We start from the raw sequence: 23,363 nt of genomic DNA on the forward strand, positions 1-23,363 counted from the left end.
ATCTGAAAGACCTATTTGAGAGCTTGTGTGGAGGTTCTACCAGGGGAACGGGGCTACTCCGCTATCCTCCACTGAAGACTGGTCCTCCTCTATTCCAGGAAGGTCGTCCTCTTTGAAGAATGCACAACTTCAGGAGGGATGAATGTGGAACAGGGAGGGAGGAAGGGGACACTTGTCTACCCAGTCAGATCAGCTGAATCGGCGATCCACAGAGTGACAGACAGGGCAGCCAGGTTGCCCTCACATCCAGAAAGACCTATTTGAAATTAGCACCTACTTTTCATGTATCTATATTCTGTTGTTGTTATGAGACTTGGTTTCTCTGTGTAGCTCTGTCTGTCCTGGAACTTGTTCTTTAGAGCAAGCTGACCTTGAACTCAGAGATTCGTCTGCCTATGGTTATAAATGTTTGTTCTTAAGCTAACCAGTCAGGATATTCTTAGCTTGAGCTAAATAAACATAGAGGTTTAGAGAGGAATGGGGTGGGGGACTTCAAAACTCAGGTCCCCACAGAGTTTCCAGACAGCTGCCCCTGAGGCCACGTTCTAGCTCCCCTGGTTTTTTCTCCGAGAACCAAGCAGTGCACACAGAAGTCTCTGCTGTCACATCTGTAAGACAGTCTGCTTTCCCTGGCAGCTGATCACAGTCTCTGCCCTAGGAATCAGGATTTGGAACCTGAAACACATAGAGATGGGGAGTATCTAAAGGATGCTGGAGAAGGAGGCAGATGCCCAGGTCCTCTCATGCAGACAACAGTCCTTTCTGTAAGATGCCCTTTCTTAGTTGAAGCTTCTAGAAGTTTCTAATTTGCTCCTTTAACCGATATGTGGGAATGGCCCTGCTGAGACCAGACAGTATGGGGACATTGCAGGGCCCCACGAGAGCAGCAGGGTGTCATCTTGCTTCTTCTCTTCGGCAGGGAGTTCCCTCCTCCTCTACGCTGACCCAGCAGCCCCCAGGCCTCTCCTGTTTGCTTCCCGCCACAGTTGACTGGGCCAGGAGTGGCTGCTAATGGAAAACTGGGTCAAGAAGTCCCTCTCCTGAGGAATTTGGGCTTGGGAGAGAAAGCCACCTTTCCGTCTGGCTGCTCTCGTGGATGGCAGCTGTTCTCTGCTATGTGAACCGGAAACGAGAGAGAAAACGTGGCGGCCAGTGTACCAAGACAAAGTGACAAGAGCAGACTCACTGCCCCACCTCTGGAGCGCCTCCTCTTCTTCTGCAGGCATTTTGAGATCCCCCCCCATCACCTCATGTTGGGCATCCCTGTACCTCCTCCTCCCAATTGCTGACTTCCAGGGAGTTTTCATGTCTCTCACACAAAGAACTGCCACAGGTCATGGCTGCCTGACTAGAGGAGAAGGCTGGGAGGGTGGGGTAAGGCTGAGGCCACTCTTGAGTGTGATCTCAATAATAGCTGCAACTTGGTGGAAATGGAAGGGACATCCGACATAATGGTATAGCATACGCAAAGTCGAAGGGGTAAAAGAGGCTGATGCTGTTTTTAGAACAGCAAAAACTGGGTCTATTTGGGTCCCTAGGAAATATTTTATGATCTCAAATCCAAGCCAAGTCGGGCTTTGGATAGGCTTACACGTGTATTGTTGATAATGCAGCCACTAACACCCGTGGGGTACTTGCTATGTGTGGCAGTGCAATCTGTGATCTCCATTTTATAGGTGGGAAAACTGAGGCCTGGGAGGGTACCAAACATAGGATTCATACTCAAATAGGCTGCTGGCCCTTTAGAACCGTAGTGGAATTTAGTAGCAAGGGTGCTGTGGGTGGAAAAACTGTGGCATGGTCGGCAATTAGCTCATTGTGGCTGAGGTGTCAGAGTTAGAGTCTGAGTGTAAAGTTTCCAGATCCGACCTGATAGTCTAATACCTTAATCCCAGGGAGTGACCAATACTTCAAAGCCCTAATCCTGGGGAGTCTGTTTCCTAAGATGACTCACACTCCCTAAATTTAATTCTGCCTTAAGTGAAGGGGGTGGGTAACCACAGTCCCAGGTGAGTGCAAAGCAGGTCTTTATCAGTGACTTAGCTTTCCCGATGCAGAAGACACCACACACACCACACGTTAAGCGAAACCAGCAACTCAGTTCTGTGAGCTGGCTGCGTTTGTAGGCTTTCGGATCACCTCAAACTGTGGTGCACTTGACTGCTGCCTGTGCATGCCTTCTACCAGCGCAGTTCCTCCCCTGATGCTGAGGAGGATTGTGCTGGTCAGAACTGAGTCCCCTAGTGCCTCTGTGTACAATGGGGAGCAGGCAATTTGCTCAGGGAGACCTGTGAGTATACACCACCGTTGGCCTAGGCAGTCAACAGTGGGATCTGCCTCCGCCATCTCTGGGCTCTGGGCATGTTCGAAACCTGAAGAGGCAGAGTTTAGTGGGAGGTCTTTAGGTCACTGGGGGTCACTAATGACCAGAGGCATATTAGATCATGTTCTTAGCTACCAAAAATGGCACACGCCTTTAATCCCAGCACTGGGGGGAGGAGGGGGCAGAGGCAGGCGGATCTCTGTGAGTTCATGGCCAGTCTGGTCTATAATAAATATATATATATAGTTCCAGGATAGGCTCCAAAGCTGCAGAGAACCGCTGTCTTGTAAAACGAAAACAAACGAACAAAAACCAAAAGCCAAAAATGACATCATCATTGTAGAAAAGTTGAAAAATAAAGGGAAACAAAACAGACAAAAAATACCCAACAAAATTCTACTCCCAATCAGTCTTTATTACGACTCTTACAGATTTTAAAAATGTCTTTAGATGTGTTTTATATGATGGATATAATTCTAAATGTAGAGATTGGTGGTGTTTTATATGATAGATATAATTCTAAATGTAGAGACTGGTGTTTTCCCCCCAACTTAACATCAGGGCACACTACATTGCAGATTCATTATGAACATGGGTGTAACTGCCACTTCTGGTCTGTCTTTGCAACGGAAAGGAGATATAGGTCCAGGCGAGGCAGGATTCTTTCGCAGGGCTGATAACCCGGCATCTGAGTTCCTTCCTTCCGTGAGTAGTTCTGTCTTAAGGAGGAATAGGCCTGCACCATCCATGGACTGGTGGGTTCTATTTGTGTGTGGTCAGGTCCAGACAACCTCAAGGTCGGGAGGCTCTGACATAAAGGTCAGCCAGGATACAAAGCATTTCTTGTTGTTGTTGTTTTGTTTTTCCAGGGTTTCTCTGTGTAGCCCTGGCTGTCCTGGGACTCACTGTGTAGACCAGGCTGGCCTTGAACTCAGAAATTTACCTGCCTCTGCCTCCCAAGTGTTAAGATTAAAGGCATGCATCACCACTGCCTGACTACAAAGTATTTCCAAATGGGTAAAGTGGGCTGGAAGAAGGTTGGTCCACTGTCTGGCCACACCTACTCCAGAAAGCAGGAGTCAGACTCCCTTAGCAGAAAACTGTGGCTAAGTGGAAATGTCTAAAACCAACCAAATCAAACCAAACCAAAAACTACACCAAATGACAAAAAGCAATCAGCCGGGATTGGTGGTAAAGATAGCACTTTAAAGACGCTTGGGGCCTTGCCATCACCAGCAGGTCCAGCCTTTGCCAGGCTGTTCATGAGGGTGTGGAACTGACAAAGAAGGAGAGAAGAAAAAGGGATGAGGGCATGGGAGTCCCAAATGTAATTCCCTGAGAACCGCGTTTTCAGGTTAAAGTGCGTCTAGATGTCTTCCTCTGGAAAGCACTCTTTACATCATGGGGTAGGCGATGACAAAATAGTTAAGTTCTGAATCGATCAGCTTTCTGTATTTCCTGTAAATTTCCCGCAGGGTCCTGTCCTCCTCATTTGTCTCATATCGGTTTGTATAAATTCTCACCTGTGCCGATAAAGAAACACCAGACACACACATACACGCATGCATACACACACACGCACACACACACACACATACGATGACTACATCACTTAAGATCTGACAGCCATCCAAATGCATCTACACACACAATTAATGGTTGAATCAGAAAAACCCCAAGCACAGTTTCCCTTGGTACCCATGAGGGATTGATTCCAGGATCTCCTTTAGAATCCACGATGCATGCATGGATGCTTAAGTCCCTTATGGAAAATAAAACAATGCATGCAAATTATCTCTGAGTTGCTTATAATTCTTACTATAATGTGGATGTTATGCTTAGGGAATAATATAAAAATGTACATCTTCAGTAAAAATAAAATTGGCAGGCTTCACGGATGTAGAACCCCTGGGAGACAGAGTGTAAAAGACTTCCAGATCCTGCCTGTGGGGCTGGTCATCTCCCATGGACAGATGCAGGGGACAGTGTTTGTCTCCTATGTGTTTCCTGTCCCAATTTCCACCCTTCATCAGAGCAGACGTGCCAAGTCTAGGTGTCCCCGCTTCAACCCATGCGAGCAGCTGAGGGTCCTTACCTTTAGTGTGCGCAGGGAGCACTGCCTCTCCTCCTGGCTCTTCAGGATCCGCTCCACAAACGTAACGTCCAGGAAAGCCCAGATTTTGAAGTAAAACAGTTTTCGACAGGCCAGGATGAGGAGGTGCAGCTGCTCGTCTAGCGACTCGTGGTTGTTGTTGAACTCGAATGTTAGCTTCTAGACAAGCATGGGAGGGAGACGGTGGGGAGAAGGGGTCAGAGGTGCCGGCACTGCCTAGAGGTCTCCAGTGACCTGTCAAGTTTGGTTCTTTTCATCCCCGCTTATTGCTGACCCCAGGAACCAAGGGGCCACCTGTCTACTGCTGTGAGCCAGTGAGAAGAGGCTGCCTGTCGCCAGCAAGACACCTCCTGGCTCAGGCTTCACAGCTCGACAATAGGGGAAAGGAGCTCTTTTTGGTGGACAGCCAGCCAGGAAGTTTCCCAAGTCCCGCGTGTAGGCAGTGAATAGCGGTCTTGCAAGGAGATGCGTGGGAGGCCTGAGAGTGTGCTTGGGAACATGTAGAACTTTGATAAAGAACCAAGTGAGCATGTAGTGGGAACAGGAATAGCTATGTAAAATGAAAAAAGATTATATTAAAAAATCCTAATTAGAGGCTGGAGAGATGGCTCAACGGTTAAGAGCACTGGCTGCTCTTCCAGAGGACCCAGGTTCAAACACTCCCAGCACCCACATGGCAGCTCGCAACTGTAACTCAGTTTGGATCAGGAATCTAACACTCTCATACAAATGTGCTTAAAATTAAAAATAAATTATAAAAAAATCCTAATTAAAAAAAGAAAAAGAAGAAAAAAAGAAGCCTAGCCAAGAACAGGTAGCAGGCTTTCCTGTGAACAGTAGTAGCTCCTCACAAGCCCCAGTTACCTGCAGTGTGTTCCGGAAGGCAGGCAGGAGATCCGTCAGAGTGGGCCGCATGGACCAGTCTGGGTCACTGAAATAGCAGCTTCTTAGGCTGATGCTCCTGACTGGAATCTCCTGCAGCAAGATCCGGGACAGACGCTCATACTTCATGACTCGCTCAAAGAAGAAGTTCACCTTCAGGTTGCTGGCCTCCCTGGCCAGTTTGGCCCAGGACATGCCCCAGACGACCTGGCCATGGGGGTCGTGAACATGGCATTTGATGTTCATGGTCCGGAGGGTGCCAGCGTTGTTCTCACTCAGGGTCTCGAGCAGCTCATCGGAGATACAGTTGTAGTTGAGGGTTAGGAAAGTCAGGTTGTGGAATGTGGCCATGGCCTTGTTGAACTGGGAGCTGCCATAGACGGCCAGGTGATGGCTGAAGAAGTCCTCGATGTTGAGCTCCGAGGCCAAGTTCTCATTCCGAAGGTAGCTCAGGGAGTTGAGGATGTGGCAGCCTTGCTCCACTGTCAGCCGGGCTCCTTTCAAGCTAAGATGGTCCAGGTGTTTGCCCATTTTCTTTAAGAAAAAACTCAGGCTCTTGATGAGCGAGCCTCTGATGCTGTTTCTCCAAACCATTCGGTCCAGCTCCAGGTGCTGGATAGAGAGTGACTTGAGACGGTTGTTACTCTTGCCGAGGCATGACAGGAGGCCTCGCATGGTGACCTGGAACTTCTTGGTCAAGACGGCATTGTAAGGATTCAGGAACTTGATTTCCAAGTGTTCCAGGTAGCGGCCAAATTTCTTAACATACCAGAGCGCTGACTCAAACTCGTATGCATGTACCCTAGATGGCCTCCCGCTGAATGTGATGGTCCTGTATCGCCAGAGGTCAGCTGAGTACATTATCTGGTTCCACTTTCTGCAGACCAGGGCAGCTCTGGACCTGTCTCTGTCTCCCAGCCACCAGAAGATACGTCGCAGGCACACATCCGGCAGAGTGGCCCAGCAGCTCTGCTCTTGGGGTTGGCTTTCTTCACCTTCTTCGTCCATCTAAGAACCCAGATGTACAGGGTAGTAGTGTGGTGAGCAGGGTTTCCCAAAGCGGGGAAGGAAATGCAGTCACGTGTTCACTGTGAGGGGTAAAAAAGGAAGACTGTTACCTGCCAAGCAGAGCTCAAACTCGCGTGAACAAACTTTCTCTGCACTTGGACTGTTCTGGATCAGGCACTGTGCCAAATGTAGGTGGTTCATTGGTGAATCCAGGACAAGCCCCACACCTGTGGAGACTGCATATAGTTCATCCAGGGTCACAGGCCAGCACCCAATTTCAGCACAGCGAGAAGCTGCCTGTGGTGGCATTCTCCTGTAATCCCAGAACTCAGGAGGCTAAGGCAGAAGGAACAAAAACTCAAGGCTAGCCTGGGCTACACAGTGAGTCCCAGTCACCCTGGGCTATGTAGCAAGACCCTGATTCCATTAAAATGAAACAGCCAGTGAGTGTTAGCCCAGCAAGAGAAGCCAGGGGTGGGGATAGCACAAATTAAGTGACTGGTTTCCCTGTAAGGGGGGCTGCTCCAAGGAAGTGACGCTGAAGTCAAGCTTTGAAGGATGGATAAATTTGCAAGGCAGATTAGGCTGGCCTTGCGGCAGAGGGGAAGCTGACTGTGTTACAGGCAGAGGAAACAGTGTGTGTGAAGCCACAGAAGTGTGAACACGTGCAATGCATACTGGGTAACAATTGAACTTGTAAATTCTATTTAACAACAACAACAACAGTGACCCAAAACTTTGCTTGTGAACAAACTGTGGTCAAAAGGTAATATGGAAAGATAAAAACAAAAAACAAAACAAAAAACCAAACCCAAAGCTGGGGTGTTGCTTGGTCTTAGAGTGCTTGACTAGCTCACTCAAAGTTCAGGGCTTGATCCCCAGCACTGCATAAACTGGGCACGTAGGGCTTCCCAGACGGTGTGTGTGTGAATGCTGATAAATCACACCCAGGTAAAGTTACAGGCTAGAAGACTGTTGGTGGGCTACAGAGCTACAGGTGTGTGTGTGTGTGTGTGTACATGTGCTGTGGTGTATGTGTGGAGGCCAGAGGACAGCCTCTGATACAGTTTTCACCTTCCACTGTGTTTAAAACAGGGTCTTTTGTGGGCTTTCTTCTGTTTACAATTTTTAGATAGCCTGGATTAGAACTACAAGTTTATATGGGTCTTGGAAATGGATTTGAACTCATGTCCCCGCACCTGTATGCCAGTGCTTTACTCACTGAGCCGTTTTCTGTTCCTGAGTTAGACTTTTTTTTTTCTTTGCAAGGATTCCCCAAATAATAAATGATACTCCCACTGGCAGGAGATAATGGGACCTAGTGGCCTATCAATTGCTACTGTGATCTTAGTAAATTTCTTTGTGCCTCAGTGTCTAGTCTGTTAATAGTCATTAATAGTCATTCCTTTCTCCCGGTTTTGGAAAATTTAAATGAACTGATGCAGAGAATACACTTAGGAGGTAGAAAGTGCCGGAAGCTCTGTAAGTTGGGGTCAAGGTACTTCTGCATTTTCTCAATGAAGACAGGGAACACGCGCATTTTGCACATAGAGAATCAGAGGGCTTTGGGAGGTTAATAAAGGTTCCTAGTGAGAGGATATTCTAAGTGTATGGGTGTGGGATTCGAACCTACGCTAGAATTCCCAAACCTGGGCTTGGTCCACCATAATATGACATAGCTGCCAACCAGCGAGGTAATCTTAAGGCTGTCCCATCACCCGGCGCCCCTCCCACGCGGGCCTCGCGGCTGCGTGGAACCACAGCTGCCCGCCGGGTGCGTGGGTGCCTCGCGCCGCCCGTTACCGGCTCGCTGCGCCCCGCTCGGGCTGCAGGGACGCCGAGCGCGCCTGCCCCTCCGCCCGCGCTGCTGCTCCCACGCCGACTCCGAGAGCAACCCGGGCGGCACCCTGCGCTCGCTGCGGCCAAACCCACGGCCGCCTTTGTGACGCGCCGCCACCCACTGGCTCTGCTAGAGCCTGCCAATCTCTGGGTCCCAAACTCGGAGTTGCCAGAGCCACTGCTGGCGAGGGAAGAGGGCGGTGAGGGCGCAACTCAGACCCATCTGGAAAGCGCTAGACGAAGGCAGGAAACTGGAGGGAGGCGCATCTTGTGGGGCTCGCCAGGTGCCCTGCTCTTATCTCTTCCAGCATCAGCGAAGAGGTCTGTCCCAACTTGTTGCTCAGGGTCGTTCTCCCCAGTTTCCCTCCGGAAGCTTTGGGCTTCCATTCCTGTCCTCAGATGAGGATTCCTCCTACCCCCACATTAGCCGTGGGCCTCCACTCTCCTGTCCTCAGATGAGGTAACCCTTCACCCCCAAAAGGTGGGCTTCAAATTGAGTCAGCAAAGCAGATCTAACTTGAACCTAACAAAGCCTCAGCTTAGTTCCGTTTCCTATCTTCCCCAAGGTGGCGCACACCTAACCCCACCCACCTTGCTTGGTGAGTAACCTTTTTGCTGAAGCTCCGGGCTGCAAGTTGACTATTCTGTCTGTCCCCAGTGAAGCTGTCACTTATCCCTTATTTTACTGCTATAGGCTTCACCTGCACACCTCCCTCCCCACCCTACCACCCCTCTTCACTTTGTCCGCCCCCTCCCTCCAAAGTGAAAGACACACCGCTCACTTCAAAGGAGATGAAGAAATAGTTTATTTTGGAGCCAAATATGAGTGATCATGCCCCAGAAATTTTCTGAAGCCCAATCATTAAAGCCTGTCTCTTTTCCTAAATAAAGGCCACCCAAAGTGCTGAAAGTGACATTGCATACCCTGCCCTGAACTAGAATGAGACACCGTCCCACCCCTCCAAGGCCCGGGGGACATTGTGGAAGATGGGGCAGAAAGCTTATGAGAGCCTGGGGATTAGGGACTGGGTAGAACGCTATAAAATGTGTTCTTCTGGATCTAGCATGGCCATGGCTGTTGCAAACATGGGCACACGTCAGCCGTGGTGACCTGCGTAAGACCTGCATATGCATGTGTGTGCTAGCATGTGCATGCACGCATGCAAACACGCACACACGCAGTAGGAAGGGAGCTGCTGGGAAGAACAGGGTTCACAGGAGTAGGGTGGGGATGAGGGAAGGCAATGGGATAAGTATGCTTACAAGACCTTTGTAAACATATGAAACTGTCAAAAATTAAAGGAAAAAAATCAAATACAGAGATTGGTAAAGAAAACAAAGTTGTGACCATCAAGCAAGGAAGCAGGGAAGCCAGGAGAAACTGGAAATCTTCTGAGTCATAGGGCCTCTTTCCTCCAGAGCTAGCTGCTCCTCCTCAATTGTTTTTCTTTTGATGAGCTAACCTCAGGCACTTCTCCTAAAGAAATGAAAATAGATGTTAAAAAGTTTCAAGTGGGAGACAAGTTGCTGAGTATGGACTGGCTTTTCTGTTGTTTCTCCCCACCTGCTGGGGCTGTCAAAACCTGCACACTACTAGCTACATCTTAGTCCCTCAAATGCTGCTGGTCTCTGGGTGTTCCTGTCCCTTGTTCTAAAGCTTGCATGACTGAGACTGGGATGAGACTGCATCAAAAAGACTTGGGGTAGTGGTTAATGAAGGAGCGGGCATCATGGACGAACAAAAGAAGAGGTACATGTAGGGTTTCTGTGTAACCACTGAAATCAGTGAGCCACATTGTTTTCTTGGTTAGCACCAAGTCCTAGTACTGAGGTATAGAAGAAAGTGTATAGCAACACTCGCAAATACTAATGTTTGCATATGGGTATATCACAGGGCTTTTGAGTAACATACACATTAACTTTCGGTTGCTGTGTGAGAGACAATGATGCTCCCTCCATAACAGTCATCTTATGGGGGAGGGGGGACAGGACAGGAAAGTACTGAAACAGAAGCAGTTTTAGGGCTCTGCAAAGTCTTGAGAGAAAAGGTGAAAACGGCTAGCGGTCTCTTTGGTGCAGAGCAGTGGTTTTTATAGTTCCCAGGTGTGCAAAATTCCTGCCCACCTTTCCCACAGGTTGATTCTTCAGTTAGATTTTTCAGTGTAGCTCCCCGACCCCAGGGGTGGTGATTGAGATCTGCTTCTGTTTCCTATGGGGGCTCAGTCAGGTAGCAGGTAACTTAAACACATAAAGAAGGAGCCCCCAGGAACATGGGTGTCAGCTGCTGGCCAGAGAAGGCACGGGGCCTCCTGCTTGCTCGCAACTCCGTGGTGAGCTCTAAATGCATTTTCATTCTGAAATGCATTTTTCATACTAAAAATGGACCATAATGGTTGATTTCTTACAATTTCTCAGAACGTGCTTAGATTAAAATTTTATTCCTTTGAAATTCAAATTTGATTGGGCATAACGTATTTCTACTTGCTATGTCTGGCAAGGATGGAGAAAAGTATGGAAGGAAATACCCCACTACAGATGAAATTAGTTCATTTTTTATAAAACTTACACATGCATAAATAAATTAGAAAAAAACCCCTTTCTGAAGGACTGCTCATCTTATAAAGTAATAAAAGCAAACGGCGGAGTAATAAATGTACTAAGATAACACACGGTCGACAGACAATTCAACCCTGTGGCACGCGGTAGAGAAGATAAGGCTTTGAAAGGACACCTGCAGGCTGCTGAAATTGCTTCCTCGGCGATGTGACTGGGGACATGGAGCAGGTGGGGAGATTTAGCTTGTGTGTGTATGTGTGATGCTGAGGAATAAACCCAAGGCCTTAAGCATGGTGGACAAACGTTTTATCACTGAACTGTATACCTAGTCCGCTCTCCCCCATCTATCTGTCTATTATCTATCTATCTGTCTGTCTATCATCTATCTATCTATCTATCTATCTATCTATCTATCTATCTATCTATCTATCTATCATCATCAACATAGGATCTCACTATATAACTTAGTTGACCTTGAACTCACCATGTATCCTGGGCTCTCCTCAGACTCAGGGTCCCTCTGTCTCAGCCTTCCTTTATTAAAAAACTGTGTGTGGCGTTTGCATGTATGTGCAGATATGTGTGTGAGGGTCTTTGATATCTTCTTGATTGTGCCTCTGCTTTGTTTTGGGCCAGGGTCTCTCACTGAACCTCAAAGTCACAATTTCAGCTAGACTGTCTGGCCAGTGAGTGCCTGGGACCCACCTGTCTCTGTTCCCCTGGCACAGAGGCTTCAGGCATGAGTCACTGTGCCCGGCCTTTGCATAGATTCTGCAGATTTGAACTCACATCCTCATGTTTGCCCAGCGAGTTCTTTAACCATCGAGCTACCGCCTCACCGGTAATGGTCTCAGCTTCCCTCAGTGCTACGATTACAGGAATTCCCCACTAACCCTGACTGACTGCTGGTTAGTTTTTTGTTAACTTGACACAGCCTAGGGTCATCTGGAAAGTGAGACCTCTATTGATAAAATGCCACCATCACATTGGCCTGTAACAAATCTGTGAGCTATTTTCTTGATTAATAATTGCGGTGGGAGGTTCCCAGTTCATTTTGGGTAGTGCCATCCCTGGGTTGGTGGTCATGGGCGCTTTAAGAAAGGAGGCTGAGCAAGCTATGAGGGAGCAAGCCAGCAAGCAGCATTTCTTCATGGCCTCTGCATCCATTCCGGCCTTCAAGCTCCTGCCCCTACCTCCCTGGATGATGGACTATAAGCAGTAAGGTGAAATAACCCCTTCCCTCTCCAAACTGATTTTGGTCATAGTGTTTTGTCACAGCAAACAAAGACACTGAGGTAGTTTGAAAACTAGCTTTTGGTTGACATTACCAAATGATATCTATTATAACAAAATTCAGGCTTTCTAAAAGACAGGTTCTCTTTATGTAGTCCTGGCTATCTAAGAATTCTCTATGTAGAGATGGCATGGAACTCACAGAAATCCACCTGCCTCTGCCTCCTACGTGCTAGGGTTTAATATCTGTGCCTTTTAAAGTGGCAAACAACCAAGTCTCTAGCCAAGAACTTAAGAGCGTGCACTTTGGAGCCTTACATTGTAAAGTCCCCCAAGTGGTTCTGCATCTGTAGAATAAGGGTAAAGCAGCCTGTACTGCCTATAAGGAAGGTCATCCATGGCCTAGCACTGCAACACTTGTTACATATTGTAACAATTGTAACATACGAGATGGTTGACCTACTTCTAATGGCAACTCCCATTATTACAAGAAATAGTCTTGGGGGCCCTGAAGGTGGTTCAGTGGGTGGAAACGCTTGCTAAACCTAGCCACCCCTGGAACTTTAGAGGTGCAGGAGATAAGAACTGACCCCACAGAGTTGTCCTCTGACCTCTGCATGCTTACTAGTGTGGCCCTCCTCCTAATAACAATAAAATTGAAAGAACAAAGCTTTCTTTAAAAAGATGATGGTCTGGGGTGGGGAACTCAGGATGAGAAAGCCGGCTATAAACCTGGGTATGCTGGAGGCAAGCCACCAGCTGCCTTCACATCTGGAGCCAGACTCTTCTGCTCTCGGGCCTAAGCTGCCTTTCTCCACTTGGAAAGAGCTCACTGACAGCCCTCAGCTTGGCTCATTCACTCCAGCCTTGGGGTGTTGCCCTGTGGCTGGGACTGGTACAGTTGCTGACATAGAGAGGAAAAATCTAGTTATACCCTCAAAGGTGACCCAGTGACTGGGAAGTGACATAAACCAGGTAGCAAGGGCTGGAGAGAATGTGGCTGGGCACGCAGAAGCAGGAGGAAGCATGGGAGAAGCTGTCCGGCCACCACACTGATACATCATCCCTCCACCCTCCACCCCTCCACATCCCCCATCACCCTCCCCCCAGGGTGGGTAAGATACTGCCAGGTGAGGAGGCCGCAGGGTTGAGGGGAGAGCAAGGTACCTGGTGTGGATTTAGGATGGGCAAGGGAAGTAAGATGCCACACTGATGGCACCTCCGTAGGATGTCATAGGCTGCTGCTTCATTGCCCGTAGGAAGAGCAGCCCTCTGCTGCACTGCAGACTTCAAAGGCAGATCCACGGTGCCATTTTGGTCCTTTGTCTCTTGCTTTCTTGCACTGTTTCTAGTTTTTGTCTTTGGGCGAACATCTTTCTTCGCTGAGGATGCTTGATTTCCAGTCACCTGACTCGTAAGGGACGGAGGAATGATTTTTGGCTTTCCATCCTGAAGATATGTCACAGTCTTTGAGGCGGGGCATTGTTTCTGCAAATGTGAGTGATGTGTGAGCTACAAAAAGTGACCTCACCTGTAATAACTAGTTGGACAATACTGCTGAGATAACCTGAAAGGTTCTCCCTATAAACACTTAGAAATGCCGGAGAAGGGGCAGTAACATGCCCTGTGAGTAAGAGTGTTTGCCGTCGAGCTCGAAGACCTGAGTCTGATTCCTGGAGCTCACGTAGCAGAGCAAAGGAACCTCTCTCCACAAGACCTTCACTCGGCAAACACATGCACACATGCATGCATGCACGCAGGCACACACACACGTCAGTAAATGTAAAAAGATTTCATGCTGAATAATACAAGGCAGACATTCAATGTTATAGCTGACTTTGTTAAAAGAAAGAAGACTCAGGTTGCAAAGATGGAGGTCTGAACATGTCCCTCTAGAATCCAGGCTTGGGGGACGGGTGAGATGGCTCAGACATAAAGGGGACTGGCTGCTCTCGTAGAGAACGCAGGATAGTTGGTTCTCAGTACTCATGTCAGGCAACTCACAATCATCTCTAACTTCAGTTTTAGGGATACGATACCTTCTGGCCTCCACACACACTGCACGCATATGGTATATATTGTACACATACAGACAAGCAGGCACACACACACACACGCACACACACACACACATATGTATATAGAAATTCGTCATGATGCCACATGCTGTTATTCCCAGCACTCGGGAGATAGAGGCAGGCAGATTTCTGTGAAGTCAAAGCTAGCCTAGTCTACATACTGAGTTTCTGGACAGCCAGAGCTATGTCGAGAAACCTTGTCTTCCCTGGTCCCTAAAAAATAAATTAAAATCCAAATGTTACACATATGGTCATAGGGGGCTGCACTTTCAGGGGGTGAAGGTCATAAAGCCCCTCCCACACGAGGCTTCAAGCAGCCTAGCTAACTGCTAGCTTGCTCTTCTGCCTCTACATTCAAGGCAGCAGCAAGGCCCTCCCTGGACACCAAATACCTACACTCTGATCTTGGATTTTAAGGCTTTAGAACACTGAGGAATACATTTCTGCCATGTAGAAATTACCTAGTCTGTGGCCTTTTGTTACAGCAGTGAAAATGGACCAAGACACTGCCAGAGACGTGTGGTTAATCTTGGTCTAACCAGGGGCTTGGGTGGGAGGAAAATCCCAGCTGTGAAAGATGAGGAGCGGGAAGGAAAAGCCCCTTCCCTGCATGGCACTGCCAGGAATGGCGGGTCTCAGCTGCCGCAATAAGAGAACTAGGCTCATCTCTAAGGTTCCCTAGTTCTGCTGTTTCATAGTGGTTTTGTTTTTTTAGACAGTGTCTCACTATGTAGCCCTGGCTGTCCTCAAACTCACCATGTAGACCAGGCTGGCCTGGAACTCAGAGCTCTGCCTGCCTCTGCCTCCCGAGTGCTGGGGTATTCTATTTTTCTGTTTTTCTTAAGAAAGAGAATTTCCTCTCTGTTCCAGGGGGCGGGGTAGGAGGGAGGAGATGAATGCCTGGGAGAGAAGCTGTGGGGTGGCTCTATATGACAAGAGGTAGCTTGGCTCAACAACGCACTAAAAGGCATTTAAGGCTATGGAGGGCTAAGTCAGGCAGTACTCTTCCGTAAAAGCAACCAGCCAATCAGCTGCACCATCGTACATCTTCGGAATCCCCTTTTTATACTCAGTATGCTGTCAGAAATTATGGAAAGATGGGAAGTTCACGGCTAAATAACACATGGGCAGAAAGTCTAAAAGTTCAGGGCCCATAGAGGACCTCATTGCAGAGTCTAGGCCCTGAAGGTTGGTGACTGTCAGAGGTGACCAAGGCCATCAGGAGTTGTCAGGGCTGCTGCTTGACAAGCTAGGCACAAATAAAAACCAACTATGCCTGCTAAACTTGCCTAAAGAGAACCTTGGGACATAGCGAAACAAAACTAAGTAAACCACAGACATTAGACCCTTTGATAACTGAGCCGCGCAAACCTGCAACTGCGTTGCACACCTTGCTTTCTGGAGTATGCACTGGCTGCTGGACAACTGCTACTCACCATATGGGAGACATACTTATTTTCTGGAATCATCTGTTTGCAGGAATCACACTGGGTTCTTCTAGGAGATACATTTCCCTTCCCTGAGTGAACACAGAAACACCATAAATAACTGTTCTTACCCACCTCTCCCCTGGATGCTCCCATGGCCTGTGTTCATGAGCGTTAGCCATGCCTAGACTAGCCTGGTCTTGAGTTCCTTACCCCCCAGCACCCACACGGGAGAGGACTGGCTGGACAGCCATTTTTATCACGGTGACACTGATGAAGAGCCCTTGGTTAGCTCATGAACTGGAACGCATGGTTCTTAGCTACTAATGCTGTTCTGGCAAGTTGTGGCACCTTTATGGGTAGAGTCTCACTGGAAGAAGTGGGGTGCTGGGTGCAGGCCTTGAGGTTTCTTAGCCCATCTCCAAGTCTTTGTTCCCTTCTGTTTCCCACTGTGGATTCAGAGTGACGGGTGCGGCGCCTCCCGCTCCTGCCACCATGTCTTAACAAGACTGTTATTTCTCAAACTGTAAGCCTCAGTAAACCCTTTCTCCCTTAAGCTGCTTCTTACCATTTTTTTTTTAAAAATCACATAATGGTAAAAATAGGCAATACACTCTGGTGGAAAAGGAGGAGCCAGACTTGGTGCTGGACGTGGAAAAGTCCAGTCTTATTTTTTTTCCCCTGATCTCTTTGTGTGTTTTTCATCTGTAGGATGATTTGGGTAGCCCTTACCAGGCTAAGATTGTCTTTGGCATGTAAAGAAAGCCCTTCATATTTAGAATTCCCCATGGCTTTCTCTCCCTCTTCTCTGTGGCTCTTACACCCCACCCCTTGCCTCTAGTTTTCCCGGGATAAGTCATTGTGTGCAGACACACAAGAAGGCTACTCCAGTTTAATGGAAACATACAGAATGGATTCTCTTCTCTCCTGTGCTGTTAAGGGTCCCTGTCATTGCCTCCTGCCCAGGAGAGCGTCTGGCCCTGGAAACTATCCCCGATACTCACCTTCCTCAGGCTTGGCCTTTGCACGCAGACACACAGCTTTGTGCTGGGCCAGCACTCGGAGAACGATGGGTTGGTTGCAGTGTGGACAGCGTTCCGTCCGGCTGCCGCAGTGGAACTCGTGGACATCCAGCTTGTTGAAGTGCACTGCCAGGTCACAGAACTTGCACTGGCCAGGGTGCTGCTGGATTTTCTTGGCCTGTGGAAAGATGGAGGACATGGGCCCAACTCCCTAGGAAACTGAAGTCAATCAGAGAAAGTGCTGGCAAGGGTCAGAGGCAGAGGTTGTCCTTGGGGATCGTGAAATCTCTAGTTTGCTTTCTGCTGCTCTGAGAAAGCAACTTGGAGAGAAAAGGGGTCATTTCATCTTACGCTTCCACATCACAACCTATCATCCAGGGAAGCAGGGGCAGGAACTCAAGGAAAGAACCTGGAGGTAGAAATCGAAGCAGAGACCATGGAGGAGTGCTCCTTACTGGCTTGCTCTGATTTGCTCTCTTTACAACCCAGAACCTCTTGCCAAGGAGTGGTACTGACCACAGTGGGCTGGGATCTCTCATATCAATCATAAGGAAAATGCCCGTCGACACACCCTCAGATCAATATGATGGAATTCTTCAACTGAGGTTCTGTCTTCCTATGAGACCAGAACCCGTGTCAAGTGGACAAAAGTTAAGCAACAGACGCATGGATCGTGGAGATCTCCACATCAAGCATGTATGTGGGGTGGAGGAATTTGAACCTCTGGGGTGGAATGATCTCCACAGTTCTGCATGCTCAGGTGGAGAGGCAGTAATCAGGACTAGGGGAATCTTTATGACTGGTCTCTCCTCCCCTCTCTGCCTCTTTCTCTCTGGTTAGCCTGCTTGCCCATAGAGGAAAAAAATCAAGGGGAGGGCTTGCACGTGCTGGTGATATAAGACGGGCCACCCAAACTGTGCTGGCTGGTTTTGTGTCAACTTGATGCATGACAGAGTTATCTGAAAGGAGGCGGTCTCAACTGAGAAAATGCTTCCAAAAGATCTGGCTGTTGGACATTTTTTTAGTGATTGATGGGGGAGTGTCCCTGTCATTGTGGGTAGTGCCATCCTTGAGCTGGTGGCCCAGAGTTGTAGAAGAAAGCAGGCTGAGCAAGTCATGGGAAGCAAGCCAGTAAGTGGCACCCCTCCATGGTCTTTGCTTCAGCTCCTCCAGGCTCCTGCCACGCTTGAGTTCCTGTCCTGATTTCCTTAAGCCAAATAAACCTTTTCCTCCCCAAGTTGCTTTGATCATGAAGTTTTTTCAAAGCAGTAACCCTACCTAGGATACAAACATGTGAACACAGAGATGTGGGTTTCAGTCCAAGCTCCTGGCCTCTCCTTACACAGTCGGGCTAACCATGCTTCCCATTTGAGTCCACGAGATACTAAAGGTGGGATACCCAGAATGGCGACCTCAGTGTTCCTCCAGCACCTAGTCTAGAGCTCAAAGGTGTTTGTAGGACCAGCTTGAATCTAAATGCCTGAGCTTGATCCTCAGGAAGATAAAGCGCAAAAGAGACTGACTCAGAAAGTCAGGGAAGAAAACTGGGGTGGGGCCATCTGCCTCCTCCTTACAGTTTCTTTTTTCTTTTTGTCTTTTTTTTATTTGGTTTTTCAAGACAGGGTTTCTCTGTAGCTTTGGTGTCTGTCCCGGAACTAGCTCTTGTAGACCAGGCTGGCCTCAAACTCACAGACATCCGCCTGCCTCTGCCTCCCGAGTGCTGGGATTAAAGGCGTGCGCCACCACCGCCCGGCCTCCTTACAAGTTTTTAAAGAATGTTTAGCTTTTTTAAAAACGGATCCCTCGCCTTGCCAGACCCATAGTCCCGCAGCAGAGAAGTAGAAAGGGAAAAACAGCACAGCTTCAATGTAGCGCGTGCGTGCATACACACACACACACACACACACACACACACCCCAAAAACAAAACAAAAAACAAAAAACCTTTCCCCTAACTGGTGGGGCTAAATGAGTTACCCACAGGGCCAGGGAGTACTGGATTCCAGCTACTGACCTCCAAAACTCTGTCCTGACTGCCACCTGCTCACCTGTTGGTGCACAGTGTCCACATGCTCCTTCATCTTTGACCGTGGGATGGGTTCCTCACATTCTGGGCAAACGACCAGGAAGCTCAGGCAGTGGGCCCCGTGGAGGGTGCAGTGGGCAGAGGCCACATTTCTTTTGCTTCAGGATAAAGTGGGGGAGAAAGAAAGGCTCATTGTCTTAGCAGAAAGCAGGAGGCCTTGCTGCATACCTAGGGCACGCTCTTCCCAGGCCTGCAGCTGTGACGCCAGCGATGCCCTCCTGCCTTGCTTGTGCTGCTGAAAAAGCATAAAAATTTGCCGTCATAAAATAAGTGTGAGGGCAGTCTACGAAGTACCGCGCTGCCCAGGAGAGTGGGTGGGAAAAGAGTGGTAGGAAGGTGTTACCAGGGCAACAGGGCAGCAGGAAAACTTTCGAGAGTGCTGATAGGTTTATTTCCTAGGTTGTGGGATGCTTTCACAGATAAGTAACGTATGTCAAAGTGTCTACTTTAAACACGGACAATAAATAAATAAATAAATAAAAATAAAATAAAAAAAAAAAACAAAAAAAAGAAAAAAAAAGGCCGGGCGATGGTGGCGCACGCCTTTAATCCCAGCACTTGGGAGGCAGAGGCAGGCGGATCTCTGTGAGTTCGAGACCAGCCTGGTCTACAGAGCGAGTTCCAGGACAGGCTCCAAAGCCACAGAGAAACCCTGTCTCGAAAAACCAAAAAAAAAAATAAAATAAATAAATAAATAAAAAAATAAATAAACATGGACAAGTCAGTTGGGCCTGTTGACACAGGTTTGCACTACCAGTTCATGAGACTGAGACAGGAGGATGGCTAGTTCCAGGCCTACCTAAGCTATAGAGTGAGTTCAAGATCAGCCTGGACAATTTAGTGAGACCCTTAAAATGTAAAGTAAAAATAGAGCTGGGGAGTTTTAACTCGGTAGAGTGACTGGCTGCTCTGCAATACCCTAGGCTCAGTGTCCAGTACTCCCCCGCCTCCACAGAGCTGGGGAGGGAGGAAGGTACAGCTTATCCGTTTCCAGTTATCTCTCAGTAAAGCCATCATGGCAACAAAATAACTAACACAACAGTCGGCATGGCAGCCCTGCGGTGCGGTGCTAGCACTTCCTACGCCAGTGGACAACTTTTAGAATCTCAAAAGGTTTCCCAGCCCTTTATGAGCGAAAGTCCCCTCAGCTGTCTCCTGTCCCTGGGCTCTCCTGAATCTACCCAGACAGGGGCTGAGACCCCAGAGAGTCTGCCAGAGCAGGGTGTTCTCTGATAAGTTAATCACCAGAAATGCTGAATCTTTCACCCACTTACCTGAGCAGCTGAGGAGAAAGGAAACTGGAACTACATCCCTAAAAGGCCAGGCAGGTGCCCCAGGGCCTGAGCACTTGGGTCATGGCCACAGAGGGACTGGAAAACCTCACTGCTGTCAGCCTGATCAAGCTGTCCCCACGGCTGCACAGGGTGACATTCCCTTGCTCGGCTGGCCCTCTCTGTTCTGCCTGCCTACACACTCAGCACTTCTCCCAGAGTCTGGAGATCCTGGGGAGGCTTAACCCAGTTACTACAACAGGAGGGTTCTGCTGGGAGACAGGCTCCCTGTCCTCTCTGCTCTGTCCTGCATGTTCTCCTTTGTCGGGTGGATGGAGGGAATAACCCCAAAGTTCCTTTCAAGCTCCCTCTCACAGATGCTGCCAGGGCCCCCACACTGGGATCTAAGCTCCAACAGGTATGAATACCCTGTTAGGGACAAGTCCCTGGCTACTTAACTTCATGGCTGACCTGCCAGCCTGAAACACCCGTGCTGAGGGCGTGTAGTGACACTGAGGTACCACTGACCACTCTATGCAGAGATCTAGTTTTGGGCTCCTCACCCCAGGGGTCCCAGTCCCTCTGGCTTTCTGTCTGGTGTGCCCCTCATCCCCTTCACTTCAGAAACAGCTTTCTCTGCTCTGCCCCTCTCCCTGGCCTGCCCTGGAGAAAGTGTTTCCTTACCAGTTCTGGCACACCTGGGAGCCAGCCTCCATAGTCTGCTCCTCCGGGAGGATTCCTGTGAAGTTTCCTCTTCTGCACACAAGGAAACAAAACTGAAAGCGGTTCCTCAGCCTGGCTCACAGCGGCAGGGAGGAGGGGACTTTCACAGTTCTCCGCTTAGGGTGGTTCCCAGGTCCCTGCAGCTGGACACTCCCAGAAGGCCACTCTGCAGCATGCCCTGCCATGCCCCCCAATCTGTGCTGTCCCTGAGCTATTGTTACTGTGACCTCCAGGGTGGGGGTCACCGGGCAGGTCTCCTCGGGGTTGTACAATGGCTCCTTCCTCCCTCCCTCCCCCTTCCTCTCTGACTGGTTTCATTCCATCTGGGTCCCCACCCCTTTCTCAACCTGTGACACCACTCCTCCTCTCTGCCTCTGTCTGGTCCCGTCCTCCGGGTGGTGTTAAACTTGAGTCTGCATCCTGAAGAAGCAGCCCCTGCACCTGCATCCTGCTTGGGCTCCAGTTTGTGGTGACTGAAAACAAGGTCTGTGAGGAACTGGGTGGGGGTGGGTGGCTGGTGCAGGGTGCTGGCTGCTCAGCCGAGAAGCTTTGGGGCAAGTGTTAGGAGTGGCCATGGATAACTCCTGAGTTTGTCCTCCTCTGCAAAAAACAGTGATGGCAAACACTAACATAAGCCCAAGGTGACAGGCATTACAAGGAGACCTTGTCATCCTATCCTTAAATGGCAAAACTGACGTCCAAGGGACTGAATAACCTGCACAAGTTCCCAGACCACGTGACCCAAGGTGTGAGTCCTCTGCTATTGCTGCTGTGCTGGGGATCTGCACTCAGATCCGGGTCATCTCAGTCTCCCGGAAGCTGTTTCCTGGCTGACTTGGTTACACTGGGGCTCCCAGGGGACTTAGGGTCCAGGTGTTCCTAGAAGTTGCATGCGAAATCGCTGTCATGTCAGGATATGTTTGCTCTCAAGGAGGGACCCACAGCCCCAGGGAGTTGGCTGACAAGACTAGCTAACCTCATGTCTTTGAATCTTTGGAGCTCAAAAGAAACCAAATTCTGTTAAAGGCAATCCATGTCCAATTATTATATGGCATAATGGAATCAAGTGGATACAGAACAGTTGCTGGTTTCTTGTGTTTGTTTTCTCTTTTCCACCTGCAGGAAGAAGCAAGGCATCGTTAACTAAAAGAATAAAGATGATAAAAGGGGTTTGGGGAGGGATAGATGGTGGTATGGCACTTGCCTAGAATGTTTGAGGCTTTGGGGTTGGTCTCTGTTACACACACACATACTCACACACAATCACAAAATAGTATATCTCCGTGACAACTGATACATTCACAGATACAGCCATGCACCAAACATTGACATTTCTGACAACAGTGGAACTGTCTGTGAGACAGTAGCCACATAAGACTACAGCGAGCTGAAGAAGTCCTGTCGCCCAGTGATGAAGCAGCTTTTGAATGTCACAGCAGTGAGACACTTGTGTTTGTGCTGACCTTGGCGTGAATGTAGGGTGAAAGAAGGTGTGTGAATATGACCAAGTTGCATTATATGCATGTATTAAAATGCTAAATAAACAATAAACAAAAAAACATCGCACACGCTGGGAGGTGGTGGCTCATGCCTTTAATCCCAGCACTCGGGAGGCAGAGGCCGGCAGATCTCTGTGAGTTCGAGGCCAGCCTGGTCTACAAAAACTAGTTCCAGGACAGGCTCCAAAGCTACAGAGAAACCCTGTCTCTGTAGAACACAAAATGATATACAGGGCAGTTTCAGTGGGTAAAGCATCTGCCACTAAACCTGACACCCTGAGTTCAATCCCCGGGACCTACATGGTGGGAGGAGAGACCAACTCCCTTGAGTTGTTCTCTGACCTCCACAGGCACAAAATAAATGTTTTAAATATTATGCATAGTATTTGATAATAACAACAGACAGCTTTATCACTGGTTTGAGAAGTTACTATATTTCTTATTATCATTATAGCATATGTTCTCCTTACCTATAAGCAAACTGTTTAGGGCTGGGCAAATAGCTCAGTAGTACACCACTTGCTTAGCATACACAAGGCCCTAGGTTCCATCCTTAGTATGTTTAAAAGAGAAAAAATAAACAAGAAATCACAATGTTTACTACTGACATTAAAAACAATGACAATTCAGAAAGAAGAATTGGTTTGTTCTGAACCAGCTTGAATTACCACACCTTAGAAGTATAAACAAATTGACACCCCAGTTCCCCAAGAACGAGGTCCTCCAAGAACATGTACTACCCTTTTATTGTGTTTGTTATTTTGTTTCTTGAAACAGGGTTTCTCTGTGTAGTTTTGGAGTTCTCTCTGTAGACCTGAACTCACAGAGATCTGCCTGCCTCTGCCTCCCTGATGCTGGGATTAAAAGTGTGCGCCACCACCACCCAGTTGTATTCCCCTTTGAATGTGACGGTGTCTGCTGCAGACTGTTTGTGTTTGAATACTCGTCCCCCAGCTATCAAATTGTTTTAGGAACTTGTGACACCTTCAGGGAGCGGTGCCTGCCTAGAGGAAACAGGTCAATGAGGGGTGGGTCTTGAAGGGCATAGGCCAGCCCTGCTTCCTGTCTGACCACTTTCTGTTCTCGGCTCTATGTTGCATGGTCACTGCCGTCTCTCCACACCATGACAGATTAATGTTCCTTTGTATGAGTTACTTTCTCCATGCAACAAAATACTTGACAATTTAAAAGAGGAAAGGAGAATTTGGGCTCACAGTTTGAGGGTTCAGTCCATCAGAGTGGGGAAGGATGGTGGCAGGGGCATGAGCTGCTGGTCACATCTTCCGCCTCAGTCAGTCCTCTAG

The 23,363-nt window shown here is 48.6% G+C and overlaps 2 protein-coding genes across 3 annotated transcripts; both read right to left on the bottom strand.

Annotated features, from left to right (window-relative positions):
- Positions 1 to 2,772: 2,772 nt before the first annotated feature.
- Fbxo39 (F-box protein 39) lies at positions 2,773 to 6,464 on the bottom strand. Its single transcript, XM_075991763.1, has 3 exons — positions 5,301 to 6,464; positions 4,419 to 4,595; positions 2,773 to 3,846 (listed from the first exon to the last, which is right to left on the bottom strand). Exons 1-3 carry the CDS (start codon positions 6,324 to 6,326, stop codon positions 3,718 to 3,720), a joined length of 1,332 nt encoding a protein of 443 aa, XP_075847878.1. The 5' UTR covers positions 6,327 to 6,464; the 3' UTR covers positions 2,773 to 3,717.
- Positions 6,465 to 8,953: 2,489 nt separating this feature from the next.
- Positions 8,954 to 20,974, bottom strand: Xaf1 (XIAP associated factor 1). 2 transcript variants are annotated; one of them, XM_075991764.1, is made up of 7 exons: positions 20,908 to 20,974; positions 20,522 to 20,593; positions 18,529 to 18,664; positions 16,464 to 16,659; positions 15,469 to 15,551; positions 13,122 to 13,442; positions 8,954 to 9,642 (listed from the first exon to the last, which is right to left on the bottom strand). In XM_075991764.1, exons 2-7 carry the CDS (start codon positions 20,551 to 20,553, stop codon positions 9,601 to 9,603), a joined length of 810 nt encoding a protein of 269 aa, XP_075847879.1. In that variant the 5' UTR covers positions 20,554 to 20,593; positions 20,908 to 20,974; the 3' UTR covers positions 8,954 to 9,600. The 2 variants fall into 2 exon arrangements, with proteins under 2 accessions (XP_075847879.1, XP_075847880.1); XM_075991765.1 differs by lacking the exon at positions 20,908 to 20,974 and having other exon boundaries at positions 18,529 to 18,801; positions 20,522 to 20,819.
- Positions 20,975 to 23,363: the final 2,389 nt, after the last annotated feature.

Source organism: Microtus pennsylvanicus, chromosome 11 (genome assembly GCF_037038515.1).
Source record: "Microtus pennsylvanicus isolate mMicPen1 chromosome 11, mMicPen1.hap1, whole genome shotgun sequence".
NCBI lineage: Eukaryota > Metazoa > Chordata > Mammalia > Rodentia > Cricetidae > Microtus > Microtus pennsylvanicus.